This window comes from Cherax quadricarinatus, chromosome 10 (assembly GCF_038502225.1).
Source record: "Cherax quadricarinatus isolate ZL_2023a chromosome 10, ASM3850222v1, whole genome shotgun sequence".
NCBI lineage: Eukaryota > Metazoa > Arthropoda > Malacostraca > Decapoda > Parastacidae > Cherax > Cherax quadricarinatus.
In genome coordinates, this window is record NC_091301.1 from 39,825,857 (window position 1) to 39,838,501 (window position 12,645).

The following is a 12,645-nucleotide window of genomic DNA, read 5'->3' on the forward strand; positions in this document are numbered from 1 at the left end:
TTCATGGTGATGTGTTGCAGCACTATGGTTGTACCAGGTGATGTTTTGTTGTTTCTCTTATGGTGTGTTGCAGGACCACTGTTGTGCCTGGTGTAGTGTTGCAGGACCGTGATTGTGCCTGGTGTAGTGTTGCAGGACTGTGGTTGTGCCTGGTGTAGTGTTGCAGGACCGTGGTTGTGCCTGGTGTAGTGTTGCAGGACCGTGATTGTGCCTGGTATAATGTTGCAGGACTGTGGTTGTGCCTGGTGTAGCGTTGCAGGACCGTGGTTGTGCCTGGTGTAATGTTGCAGGACCGTGGTTGTGCCTGGTGTAATGTTGCAGGACCGTGGTTGTGCCTTTTGTAACGTTGCAAGACCGTGGTCGTGCCTGGTGTAGTGTTGCAGGACCGTGGTTGTGCCTGGTGTAGTGTTGCAGGACCGTGGTTGTGCCTGGTGTAGTGTTGCAGGACCGTGGTTGTGCCTGGTGTAGTGTTGCAGGACCGTGGTTGTGCCTGGTGTAGTGTTGCAGGACTGTGGTTGTGCCTGGTGTAGTGTTGCAGGACCGTGGTTGTGCCTGGTGTAGTGTTGCAGTACCGTGGTTGTGCCTGGTGTTGTGTTGCAGTACCGTGGTTGTGCCTGGTGTTGTGTTGCAGGACCGTGGTTGTGCCTGGTGTAGTGTTGCAGTACCGTGGTTGTGCCTGGTGTAATGTTGCAGGACCGTGGTTGTGCCTGATGTAGTGTTGCAGGACCGTGGTTGTGCCTGGTGTAGTGTTGCAGTACCGTGGTTGTGCCTGGTGTTGTGTTGCAGGACCGTGGTTGTGCCTGGTGTAGTGTTGCAGTACCGTGGTTGTGCCTGGTGTAGTGTTGCAGGACTGTGGTTGTGCCTGGTGTAGTGTTGCAGGACCGCGGTTGTGCCTGGTGTAGTGTTGCAGTACCGTGGTTGTGCCTGGTGTAGTGTTGCAGGATCGTGGTTGTGCCTGGTGTAGTGTTGCAGGACCGTGGTTGTGCCTGGTGTAGTGTTGCAGGACCTTGGTTGTGCCTGGTGTAGTGTTGCAGTACCGTGGTTGTGCCTGGTGTAATGTTGCAGGACCGTGGTTGTGCCTGGTGTAATGTTGCAGGACTGTGGTTGTGCCTGGTGTAGTGTTGCAGGACTGTGGTTGTGCCTGGTGTAGTGTTGCAGGACCTTGGTTGTGCCTGGTGTAATGTTGCAGGACCGTGGTTGTGCCTGGTGTAGTGTTGCAGAACCATTGTTTTGTCTGGTGATGCTGCATTACACCACTAATATTGTACCTGGTGATGTGTTGCTGGACCATGGTTGTGCCTAGTATTTTGTTCCTGGACCATGGTTGAACCTAATGTTGCTTTGCAGGAACATGCAGAAGCCTCACTTCAGAAACGAAGTTTCGGTCTAACCTGGAACATTAACTAGTCACACAGAAAAGTGCGAAGTGAAGGGAGCCAGAATACTGTATACACGAGAGGTGAGCTCGGAAAGGGAGTAATAAAGTATGAGAAGGGAGTAGTAGTAGTCGTGGTGGTGGTAACGTATTAATAGCAGTAACAGTTGTAGAAGTGCACTACTACTCGTATATCTACTACTACTACTATACTACCTCCATCACTACTAGAATACTGCTACTGCTCCCTCCCGTTCTACCACTCCCATCCCTTTGGCCTGTCGTACATATTCTGGCTCCCTTCCCTACTCGCTTCAGCATGGCTTTTTAATGGTCCAAGTCGGATCGAAACGTCGTCATAAATTTCTGTCTCTTAAGTACGAGTTATTTGTATTTTCTATCCAAGGTGCCGTGACTCTTAATTCTTTGCAGGATCACGATTGTACTGAACCATGGTTGTACTGTATCTTGTGATGTCTTGGAGGACCATGCTTGAGTTCGATGATGTGTTGCTAGACCATAGGTGAGCTTGGTGATGCTCTGGTGTAGTATCATTGCTGCACCAGGTGATGTGTTCTGGACGACAGTTATACCAGGTGATGTGTTTCTGGACCATGGCTGTACCTGATGTTGCATTATAAGACGAGGGTTGTTCGAAGGGATGCCCTATTGTATGACAGTGGTTGTTTTTAGTATTGTGTTGCAGGACCATGATTGAACCCGGTGATGGGATGCTGGACCATGTTTATATCTGGTGGTATTTTGCAGCACCATTATTATACCTGTTGATGGGCAGGAAGACCATGGTTGTACCTAGTGATGTGCTGCAGGATCTTGGTTATATTTGGTGATGGGCTGCAGTACATAGTTGTACATAGTGATGCGTTGCAGAACAGTAGTTTATACATGATGCTATATCTTAGGAACATGGTTGTACCTAGTGATGTTGTGTTACTTGACCATGGTTGTACCAGGTGTTTGTTGCATGACCATAGTTGCACCTGGTAATGTTTTCTTGCAGGACAGTTGTATCTAATGTTGTGCTGCAGGGTAATGGTTGTATCTAATGTGTTACAGGATCGTAGTTGTATCTGATGTTGTGTTTCAGGGTAGTGGTTGAAGATTGAGATACTTTTGCAACATATGGGAAACTTTATTAAGTTTCCCATATGTTGCATAAGTGTCTCAATCTTCAACTTGTCGGGTTTCAAACCATTTATCACAGGGTAGTGGTTGTATCTGATGTTGTGTTACAGGGAAGTGGTTGTATTTGATGATGTGTTGCAAGGTAGTGGTTGCATCTAATGTTGTGTTACAAGGTAGTGGTTGTACCTGATGTTGTTTTGCAGGCTAGTGTTTGTGTCTGATGTGTCACAAGGAAGTGGTTGTATCTGTTGTTGTTTTGCAGGTCCGTGGCTGTACTTGGTGATGGGTCCAGTACACAGTAAGAACGTCACTGTGGTGTGGGGGGAGACACCCGGTCTCCAGACTCTGGAGCAGCCTCGTATATCTCGCATCGGATTCAGGATCACATGGAGGAGGGTGGATGGTCGTGTGGGACATCCAGGTCATGCTTCCAGCCTCGCCTCCAGTAAGCATGTCATCAGAGGCCTCATTCCAGGCACCAGGTACACAACATTCCAGGCACCATATAAAGAATATTCCAGACATGAGGTAAAGAATATTCCAGGCAAGAGGTACCAAGCATTTCAGCCACAGGTACAAATTATTCCAGGCACAAGGTAAAGTGTGTCCCTGGCGCTGCGTAAAGTGTATTCTAGCATAAGGTCAAGAGAATTCGAGGCAGAAAATATAGGTTATTCTACGCACAGGCTAAAAGTGTATTCCAAGCACAAGGTTTAAAGCATTCCAGGATCAAGGTAGAGAGAATTCAAGGCATAAGTTAAAGACTTCGAGGCACATGGAATAGAGTATTCCAAGCACATAATAGTGTGTTTCAGGAACGTGGTGAAGAATATTCCAGCTACTTGATATAAAGTATTCCAGGATCTAAGTGTAGAGTATTTCAGAAGCAAATTAAAAACATTCCACGCATCATGTGGAATGTTGCGTGGAATGTCATTCTATGTATTTTTTTTAACTTATGGAGAGTAGGCTTACTGGGCAGCAAATGTAAAAGTAGGCTTTCTGGACAGCAATCATCAGAGTAGGTTTTCAAGGCAACAGTCCTCAGAAAAGGGTTTTCCACTTATCAGTTATATTAAGCTCTTCAGGAAGCATTAGAGTAATCCTTCCAAGCAAGAGTTATTAGAGTTAGGCTTTACGGGTAGTACTTGCCAGGCTTAACGGACACTAGATGTGAAACTTTCTGCTGCAAGAATGGAAAGACGAAGGTGTGGGTGGGCTGCCTGGGGGCTGTGACAGGAAGTACATTAGTCATCAACGTCAGAATTGGTAATAGGTACAACCCCATTATCAGTGTTGAGGGCCGCGATTTTTGGAAACGCAGTAGGAATTAGTTTTTTTTTAATTTCGGTCATTTAATCTAGAAAATGAGTGAAGAGGGAAACGCTATATCGTACATTTATCAAACTGGATATTCAGTTGCGTTGGTCTTGTAGCAGCAGGTTAGTTACAGGACAGAGGAGGACATGAGACAGACAGACAGACAGACAGACAGACAGACAGACAGACAGACAAGAGTTTAGGGAGTCTTAGACTCCCAATGGAGTGAGCGGGGGATACGGGACAGACGAAGAATAGCGTTTGAGAGGCGTGTCTACAGTCGTAGAGAAAGAGCCTAGCAGCTAGGCGCTCGTGGGGTAGAATTGAGAAACAGGAATAGCAAGGTCTGTTGCATCGAACTTGTGGTAGCTGAAGTCTTGAATCTTGAGTGGCTGGCAGCAGGCTAGGTAGCAGGAGAAGGAACATCAGAGAGCAGCACACAGGTGGGAGTTATAGGAGTAATTGAGGAGGCAGGTTTGCAGTGGAACCATTTTCAAGCTTTTTGAAACTGCTCTTGGAGAGGTTGTATAGTTTAATCTTGTTACTAAAGGTGAAACGAAGAGGCTTGATGAACTCAAGAACTTGGGTGAGTGTAAAGTCAAGAAGTGATTCACAGGCATACTTGACTGTTCCAGCACCAAGGCTCAGTATAGGTCATGGTGTCAGTATTTGAAGAAGTGTAGAAGGTAAGGTTTTCCCATGAGGGTGTACTGGAGTCGTCGCTATCTTCTGGAGTGGATTCATTGGGCGAGTCTACATTGGTGGCAGCAGGTGACTGAGGGTCGACAGGAGCAGTGGAGATGTGTAATGGTGGTGTAACAGCAGGTTGGGAGACGTGGGATACGATGGTTGAGGCAGCATGATCATCGCTGTCAGCGGTGGAAGTGGTTATAGAAGTTACAGGAGCAGGGGACAGGTCTGCAGGTGCAGTGAAGTTCACGGCGTTGGGAAGGATCTTGAGGATGTCGACTGAAGGTGTGGAGTCTGGAAAATTGAAGGCAGGCATGTTGTTCAGACGGAATAGTTTGTTAATAGTGATGTTGAAAGTGCCGGGGTTTGCTGCATTTGCAAGGTGCGCATACACCATGCAGTACAGTACCTTGGAGGGAGCAACGTCGGGGAGTGGAGAGAGGTAGTTGCTGGGCGAAGGTGTCTGTAGAGTGACGTGTAGAATCTTGGTGGTGTCGGCTTGTAGTTTGGTTATTGCAGCGTATGTCGGCGAATTGGAGATGTTCTTCAGATCGTCTTTAGTTTTCTTGAATATGATTTCTTTCCTGAGCGGGCACTTAGCTGCAAGAGTATGATGATTACCCTTGCAGTTAAGGCATGATGGAGCGGTGGTGATGGTGCAGGATCTGAATTCGTGTCCATCATCCCCACATTTTGAACAAAGCTTCTTATCCTTGCTGGATCAATCCTTGATGGTGTGATTATTGGAGTAGCAGGTCCAGGAATCGGAGATATGTGTGAAGCGTTTTGGTTCTATATGGCTTGGGTGAATGTGGTAATATGAGATGGTCAGACGGTCAGCCATGGGCAGCCTTGGAGATATCTGAGAATGTAATCTTTACCATAGATAAGATAAGATTTCGTTCGGATTTTTAACCCTGGAGGGTTAGCCACCCAGGATAACCCAAGAAAGTCAGTGCGTCATCGAGGACTGTCTAACTTATTTCCATTGGGGTCCTTAATCTTGTCCCCCAGGATGCGACCCACACCAGTCGACTAACACCCAGGTACCTATTTGCTGCTAGGTGAACAGGACAACAGGTGTAAGGAAACGTGTCGAAATGTTTCCACCCGCCGGGAATCGAACCGGGGCCCTCCGTGTGTGAAGCGGGAGCTTTAGCCACCAGGCCACCGGGATCTTGGAGATGCTCTCTACAGAGGCCCAGGTGTTTTGTTCCTCGATAGATGTCTTTATTGCTTCAGTTGAGGGAGACGTGACGATCTTGTCCAGTCTTTTCACAAAGACTGGACAAGAGACGGGGATATGGTGAATTGTCCTGTTTGTAGGGTCTTGATTGAAGGGTCGTCCATGAATTTTGGTGCTTCATTGTCGTCTGTGCAGAAGACAATGAAGAAGTCCTTCAGAGAGTGGATTGTTGTAAATTTGACCTGCAGGCAGGTCCTAACGGCAGTAGCTAAAGCTAGCTTCGAGGAGTCATTGATTATTCCATTCAAAGGCTTAATTTTCACACAATGCGACAGCATTGTGTGAAAGGAGATGGGGCTTGTAGAATATAAATTCCCCTCCCCAGCGGGGATCGAAGGAAAACTTGTTGAGTGTAGAGCAACTGTGTCTTGCCAGTGGGATACCTTTGCTAGGGGGATACCTTTCTAGGATCGTGCAGCGACCGAAATACATCTAACTGTATTTACTGGTAAGCATTGCACCCATGGGTAGTAAAGCACTTAGGGGCGAGGGCTAAATTATTATTATTGTTATGCTGTATGACCCTCGTGGGTTTAGCGTTTAGTTTTGATAATAATAATATTATTATTATTCATAGGAAGAGCTAAACATTAATGACTTATACAACGCCTGGGGAGTGGGAGGTAATCATTTTAATTAACTGGTATTATCTTCCCAGGTTTTCATTCATAATTGTTTATCTTGTGGTCTGATTGGCTTCAGATTTTCCACTCTGGCGTCCAGTATGTAGGGAGAGTCTAGGTTGCTTACTAGGATGTGTAGCTTTATAGTTTCAGAAATGATTTTTAGTAGTTTTAACTCAATAACTTCAGAATACCTCTTCCAAATTTCAACGCAGAAATATTCTACCTGGTGAAAAGGTTCTCACAGTTATTGGAATGTGTTGATACTAAGTTGTCACTCTCATTAACAAAATTGTAAGTCATTCTTTTCCCGCAAGATAATGTAAGAATGTCTTTACTGAAAAACTTTAAGCTTTAAAGACCGATTTATTTTAGGGTTTGATGACTCATTAGTATATTAAACTTCGTGATAAGTTTAAACTTGAGAATTGTCTCTCAAAGTTAAAAAAAAAAAAATAGGATTATTGGTTTCCTTGCGATAATTGGAAAATGTCTATTCTCGTGGCTCACTTGGTAGCTGCCTTCGGCTCGCACGCTGGGGGACTAGGGTTCGATCTCCGGTACTAGTGGATACGTTAGACAGGCTTCTTTTATACCACCTGCTCCTGCTCACCCAGCAATAAGTATTATTATTATTATTATTATTATTATTATTATTATTATTATTATTATAATCAAAGGGAGCGCTAAACCCATAGGATTATGCAGTGCCTGTGGGGGGATGTGGAAGGTATTCAGGCTTAATTCAGGCAACTGGAGAATAGATCCAATTCTCTAGATCAAGAGCCCCTCATCAACGTCAAGGAACCTTCCTTGAGGGGCCAGCAATAAGTAGGTACCTGGGTGTGAGCCGACAAGTGTGGGTCGCATCCTGGGGTTTCAAGGACACCAGTGGAAATAAGAGAATCCCCGATGACAACCTGGATTTGGGTAACTAACACTCAGTCTTAATACTCTGAACAAAATCTTAATTTTTTTTAGCGCTGGTGTGTTTTACTTAAATAAAAATTAATTTTGTTGTTGGGTCCTGCAAGTCACAATTTTGTTAAAGAAATTGAGAATTTGATTCCATGAAATAAATGAAGATCGGCTTCAATCTTCAAGCTTAATTGGCTTTTGTTTGTGTAACTGCCAATTTACAGATTTTATTGAAGAAATTTGGAAAATTTATTACCTGGTTATATGCAACAACTTGCCAATGTCTTTCTGATTGTCTTCAAACTTTCAATGCTAATGTATTTCGCTCAGAAATTTTGACTACTGAACTCTGTAGGTGACAATTTGCTCAGTTTTATTTCATACGTAAGGTTTGCAAATAAATTTCTCTGCCACACTTGCTATTACCAATCTCATAAAATTAAAATTAAAAATATATTTTTTTTACAAATTTGTAGAGAATTTAAAGTGTAATATAATGGAAAAACAAAATGGAAAAATGCACATTGAAACTTGGCAAAGAATTTACAAACTGAAAATAGATTCCCCCAAAAATATTAAATGAATTTTTTACACATTACTTCTGTGGAATTTTTGCCTACCTAAATTTATACCCACCAAGTCTTTAATATTGAGTATTTAGGAAACAGTGAATACTGGAACCAAGCAATGTTGTGCGGGCTCAAGGAAATATACATATATTAACACCTCCATCAGGGGATTTAAGCTTCATTATAAATTCAAGGAGGGTTAAGCACTAGTTAATTGAATAACCAAGATTATTGGAGAGGGATATATGAGGTCGTCGCCTTAGGGAATAATATTAATTAGCTGAAATTGTATATATGTTTGAACTGCGGGTCGTCTGGCTGGGAGAGGCTGGAAAGAGCGGCCATTATCATTTCCAAACACGAGAGGATTGAAGGCTAATTCCCTGAGCTTAACCTATGATAAGTCTGTCAATGCTTGGAGGTCCTCATTCCCGGCCGATGAAAAGTATAGATTCCTGAACAACCAGAGAAGAGCAGAAGTACCAGAAGCCCATTCAGTGGTCTATGAAGCGTTGTAGGTGAATGAAAATACTAGCTAGGGTAGCTGTTCTCGAGTCACTATAGTGATTATACAGTGGTCATCGGTTATAAGAATAGTCAAAACCTTAATTGGTAAGATATCTATATTGTCCATAATAACGTAGTGATTGTGGAAAATTTTGAATTTTCCCAAATTCAGCATGTGTAAATTTTAATAATATAATAATTGTGTATTAAAATGATCCTGATTTGACCCTTCGAGGAATTTTGTGTGAAGAAATTTTTGTGAAGAACTGGAACAGAAAATTTGCGGGACCTTCAGAATTACCTGTGGATGACGAAAGATAAGAAAACTGTGTCAGTACACACACATGGAATTATGCCATTAGTCCTTCCATTTAGATTTCTTGCTGGCCAGTGTAGAATTCTATTTGTTAGGCAGGTGTTGTGGCGTGATCCATCTACAGTAATTAAATGGTAAGTGGTAATACGAATTTCTTTTCTAATAACACCATTATAATTTATGTACAATAATTATATGCTGTGTACCCTGGAAGCCTAATCATATACAGTTCACATTATTTTATAATTTGCCATTACTGGTATTAATGTTTAATAATTTAATAATTTAATATTAGGTCTAGCTTTTTTTTGAGAGTGGTGTAGTGCGCATCGAGGGAGTGACAGTTCTGCGACCTACTGTCACTAAGTCCACTTACCTCGCCCAAATTACTTGCATGTAATAATTCAGGTAAACCTCATGCAGGTAATTTCCCACAGTGATCATACTGATGCTTATAGAGTAAGGTAAATTTAAAATTATTAGCCTTGTCTTTAGATTTCAGATTTCTTAGACTGTCATTATTTACTGGTAACCAATCATCTTGCTGCACAGTAGTTTGTTTCCAGACCTCACCCTGAGGAACAAGCCTTGCTAGGGGATAGTCAGCTGGAAAAAGTTTAGCTAGGGGGACATATTCCATATCTCGAGTAAGTTTGTCCCATGCTAGTGCACGAGTGACGTTGGTCCTATTGGTCCTTCATCTCTTTTTTATCCAAAATAAAACGTACAGAGAATTTTGCTAGGGTAAAATTATCAACTGAATTTGTAAAGGCAGTAACGACCTCATATCATCTCATGAAGTTCCAGGAAGCCAAATATTTCGTCAGTGAATCAGACATAATCGCAGATGATGTTTGGAATCTGCTCTAACCTTGACTTCCACCATCGCTCAAAACACATGCAGATTCATCTCGAAAATATTAAACAAACACTAAGTAGAAATGTAATCACTTAATTCCATAAATGTCTCACTTGCACACTTGTTGGTATCAGTCATCATTTGCAGCATCGTAGAGGATGAGATCGGGTGAAATTAATTGGCAGTAATACGTGCAATAACAATTGTTCTATTTGAAGGGAAGATTTTATACAGAGACAACTGAAGCCAATTTTACAGTAGGCTTGGTATGTATGCAAGGAATGGGAAGCATCTAGCAAACATCCATAGAACACATTCCTGATGTGAGGATAAATTTTCTTATCTTTTTCATGTGTTTTTATGATAATGTCAACATAAAAAAAGTCATGTTCTCAAAAATATCCAGAGAGTTATTGCAATTTTGGGATAATATTTCTTTGTACACATTTTTTGAAGAGCCCCTTGTCATGCTAAGCATTTATATTTTATTGTTTGGCGGCCACAGCTTCACAGCATAATGCTGCAAGTCAGCTCTCATAACAGCAAGGAACTGTTTTCGTGATAGCATTAATATTACTAACACTTTCATAAATTTTGGATATTTCCTCGTCTATGAACTCAGGACTACAAATTCGTAAAGCTCTCAAAAACATTGATGAGAAAACAGACAGTTTGACTTTATCTTGATGCTGTCTGTTTTCTCATCAATGTTTTTGAGAGCTTTACGAATTTGTAGTCCTGAGTTCATAGATGAGGAAATATTCAAAATTTATGAAATAGGTAATGATTTAAAATACCCAAGAAATGTAATTGATAAATCTTTTAAAGTTGCTAGAAATACTTTTTACAATCCAAAAAGGGACAGCCAGCCTTATTCAACTAAAAATATGTTGGTTCTCCCTTACCATGAAAACTTGGTTGATATGCCTTCTCTTCTTAAGACTTTTAATATTAAAGTTGTATTCAAAAATCTTGATACAGTAAAAAAACTTTTGATAAAGAATTCCCCCCAAAATGCTGATGGATGTGTCTATAAGATTCCTTGTAAAATTTGCGATAAAGTTTATTACGGTCAAACTGGTAAAAATCTCGAACTAAGATTAAAACAACATAAATATAGCATTAGAACTGGACAAGATTCCAATGCTCTATTTATTCATGTAAGAGATTTTAACCATCCAATTGATTTTCAAAAAGTTGAGAAAGTAGTATCAAGCAAGTCCATGGTCGACAGGAATATTATTGAATCTTGTTTCATAAAAAGCAGTTTTGACAATAATATGAATATTTCCTTTGGTTTGTATAAATTAGATCCATTTATAATTAATAGAATTTGGGAAGAATTTAATAATACACTGGACAAATAATAATTTTTTAATTTTCTTGGGTAGAATAGTTTGTTGGTGAGTTGTGCAAAGGACCTATCTAAGTTGGGTCGGCGCGCGTCAGGTGTTTAACCGTTGTGGGATCTGATAGTGAGGTGCTGGCCAGACCCCTTATATAGCTTCCTTGGATGCTTTACTTTCATAGTTCCTTGATAATGTGAGTAGTCACGAAAGCGCTTGGAATTTCTCTATTCTTTCAGAGTGGTTGTTTTGCATATATATATGTGTGTGTGTGTGTGTGTGTGTGTACTCACCTATTTGTGGTTGCAGGGGTCGAGTCATAGCTCCTGGCCCCGCCTCTTCACTGATTGCTACTAGGTCCTCTCTCTCCCTGCTACATGAGCTTTATCATACCTCGCCTTAAAACTATGTATGGTTCCCGCCTCCACTACTTCACTTTCTAGACTATTCCATGACTTGACTACTCTATGACTGAAGAAATACTTCCTAACATCCCTTCGATTCATCTGAGTCTTCAACTTCCAATTGTGACCTCTTGTGTCTGTGTCCCATCTCTGGAACATCCTGTCTTTGTCCACCTTGTCTATTCCGCGCAGTATTTTATATGTCGTTATCATGTCTCCCCTGACCCTCCTGGCCTCCAGTGTCGTCAGGCCGATTTCCCTCAACCTTTCTTCGTAGGACAATCCCCGTAGCTCTGGGACTAGTCTTGTTGCAAACCTTTGCACTTTCTCTAATTTCTTGACGTGCTTGACTAGGTGTGGATTCCAAACTGGTGCTGCATACTCCAGTATGGGCCTGACGTAAATGGTATACAGGGTCTTGAACGACTCCTTACTGAGGTATCGGAACGCTATCCGTGTGTGTGTGTGTGTGTGTGTGTGTGTGTGGAAAATTAAATTTACCTGGATGTAACTCATAAAATACATACCAGTAAATGGTAACAAAGATAATTATTCTTTATCAAGGTTACAGAGACAAGTAGGAATTTTAGGACACCTAGGTCGCAAAAAGTGTCCTCCTTCGGTACCTACGATAATCTATCTCTCCACAAGTCACTCTGGACCTATAATAATTTCAAATGAAATATACATCACCAGGAATTCTGGTAAAAACATTAATATAAATATGTGAACTGTATATTAACTTTAAAATGTGAATACATATACATTGAAGGAGAATTTATAATAATGAGACTCACCAATTAGTCTGGAGATTACAGTGTGTCATACAAACCCCTGCCTAAATTTATGAAGAAAATACTGGCCAGAATTTCAACACAAAATAGACATGACTTAGCTGGGGTTCCGAAGCTGTCCTGTCCATCTGCTTAATGATCACGTTATGCAGGACTGCAAATCCAACAATTTCGGCTCCTATTTGAGAGGTTTTAAGCCCAATATAACCCCTAGAGTGACGAAAATTTATGCACATTTCACTAACGTGTCTTTGCCCCATTCAAAACAATGGCGTCTCCTCCCCAGCGACGCTCACCCATTGCTGGTTCTTTATTTATTTACAAATTAATTTTTATTACCTACAATATATTACACTAATTTACATACAAAATACACGGTATTTTTGGAGAATATACAGTATTTTCCCCAATATATATAATTAACTATGCTTCTTGTCACATACTGTACAATAGAGTACTCATAAGTATTAGAATAAGAAAACTGTGTATGAGCATCAACGGTGTGGCTGACACAGCAACGAATGTGACTGAC

At 41.6% G+C, this 12,645-nt stretch overlaps 1 protein-coding gene across 1 annotated transcript in view; it reads left to right on the plus strand.

Moving 5' to 3' along the window:
- Positions 1 to 2,783: 2,783 nt before the first annotated feature.
- Positions 2,784 to 12,645, plus strand: part of LOC128688055 (uncharacterized) — a gene marked incomplete at its 5' end in the record, with an annotated part of 80,505 nt that continues 70,643 nt past the window's right edge. The window contains 1 exon segment of the mRNA XM_070083847.1: positions 2,784 to 3,003. Coding sequence (XP_069939948.1) covers positions 2,784 to 3,003 — 220 coding nt within the window.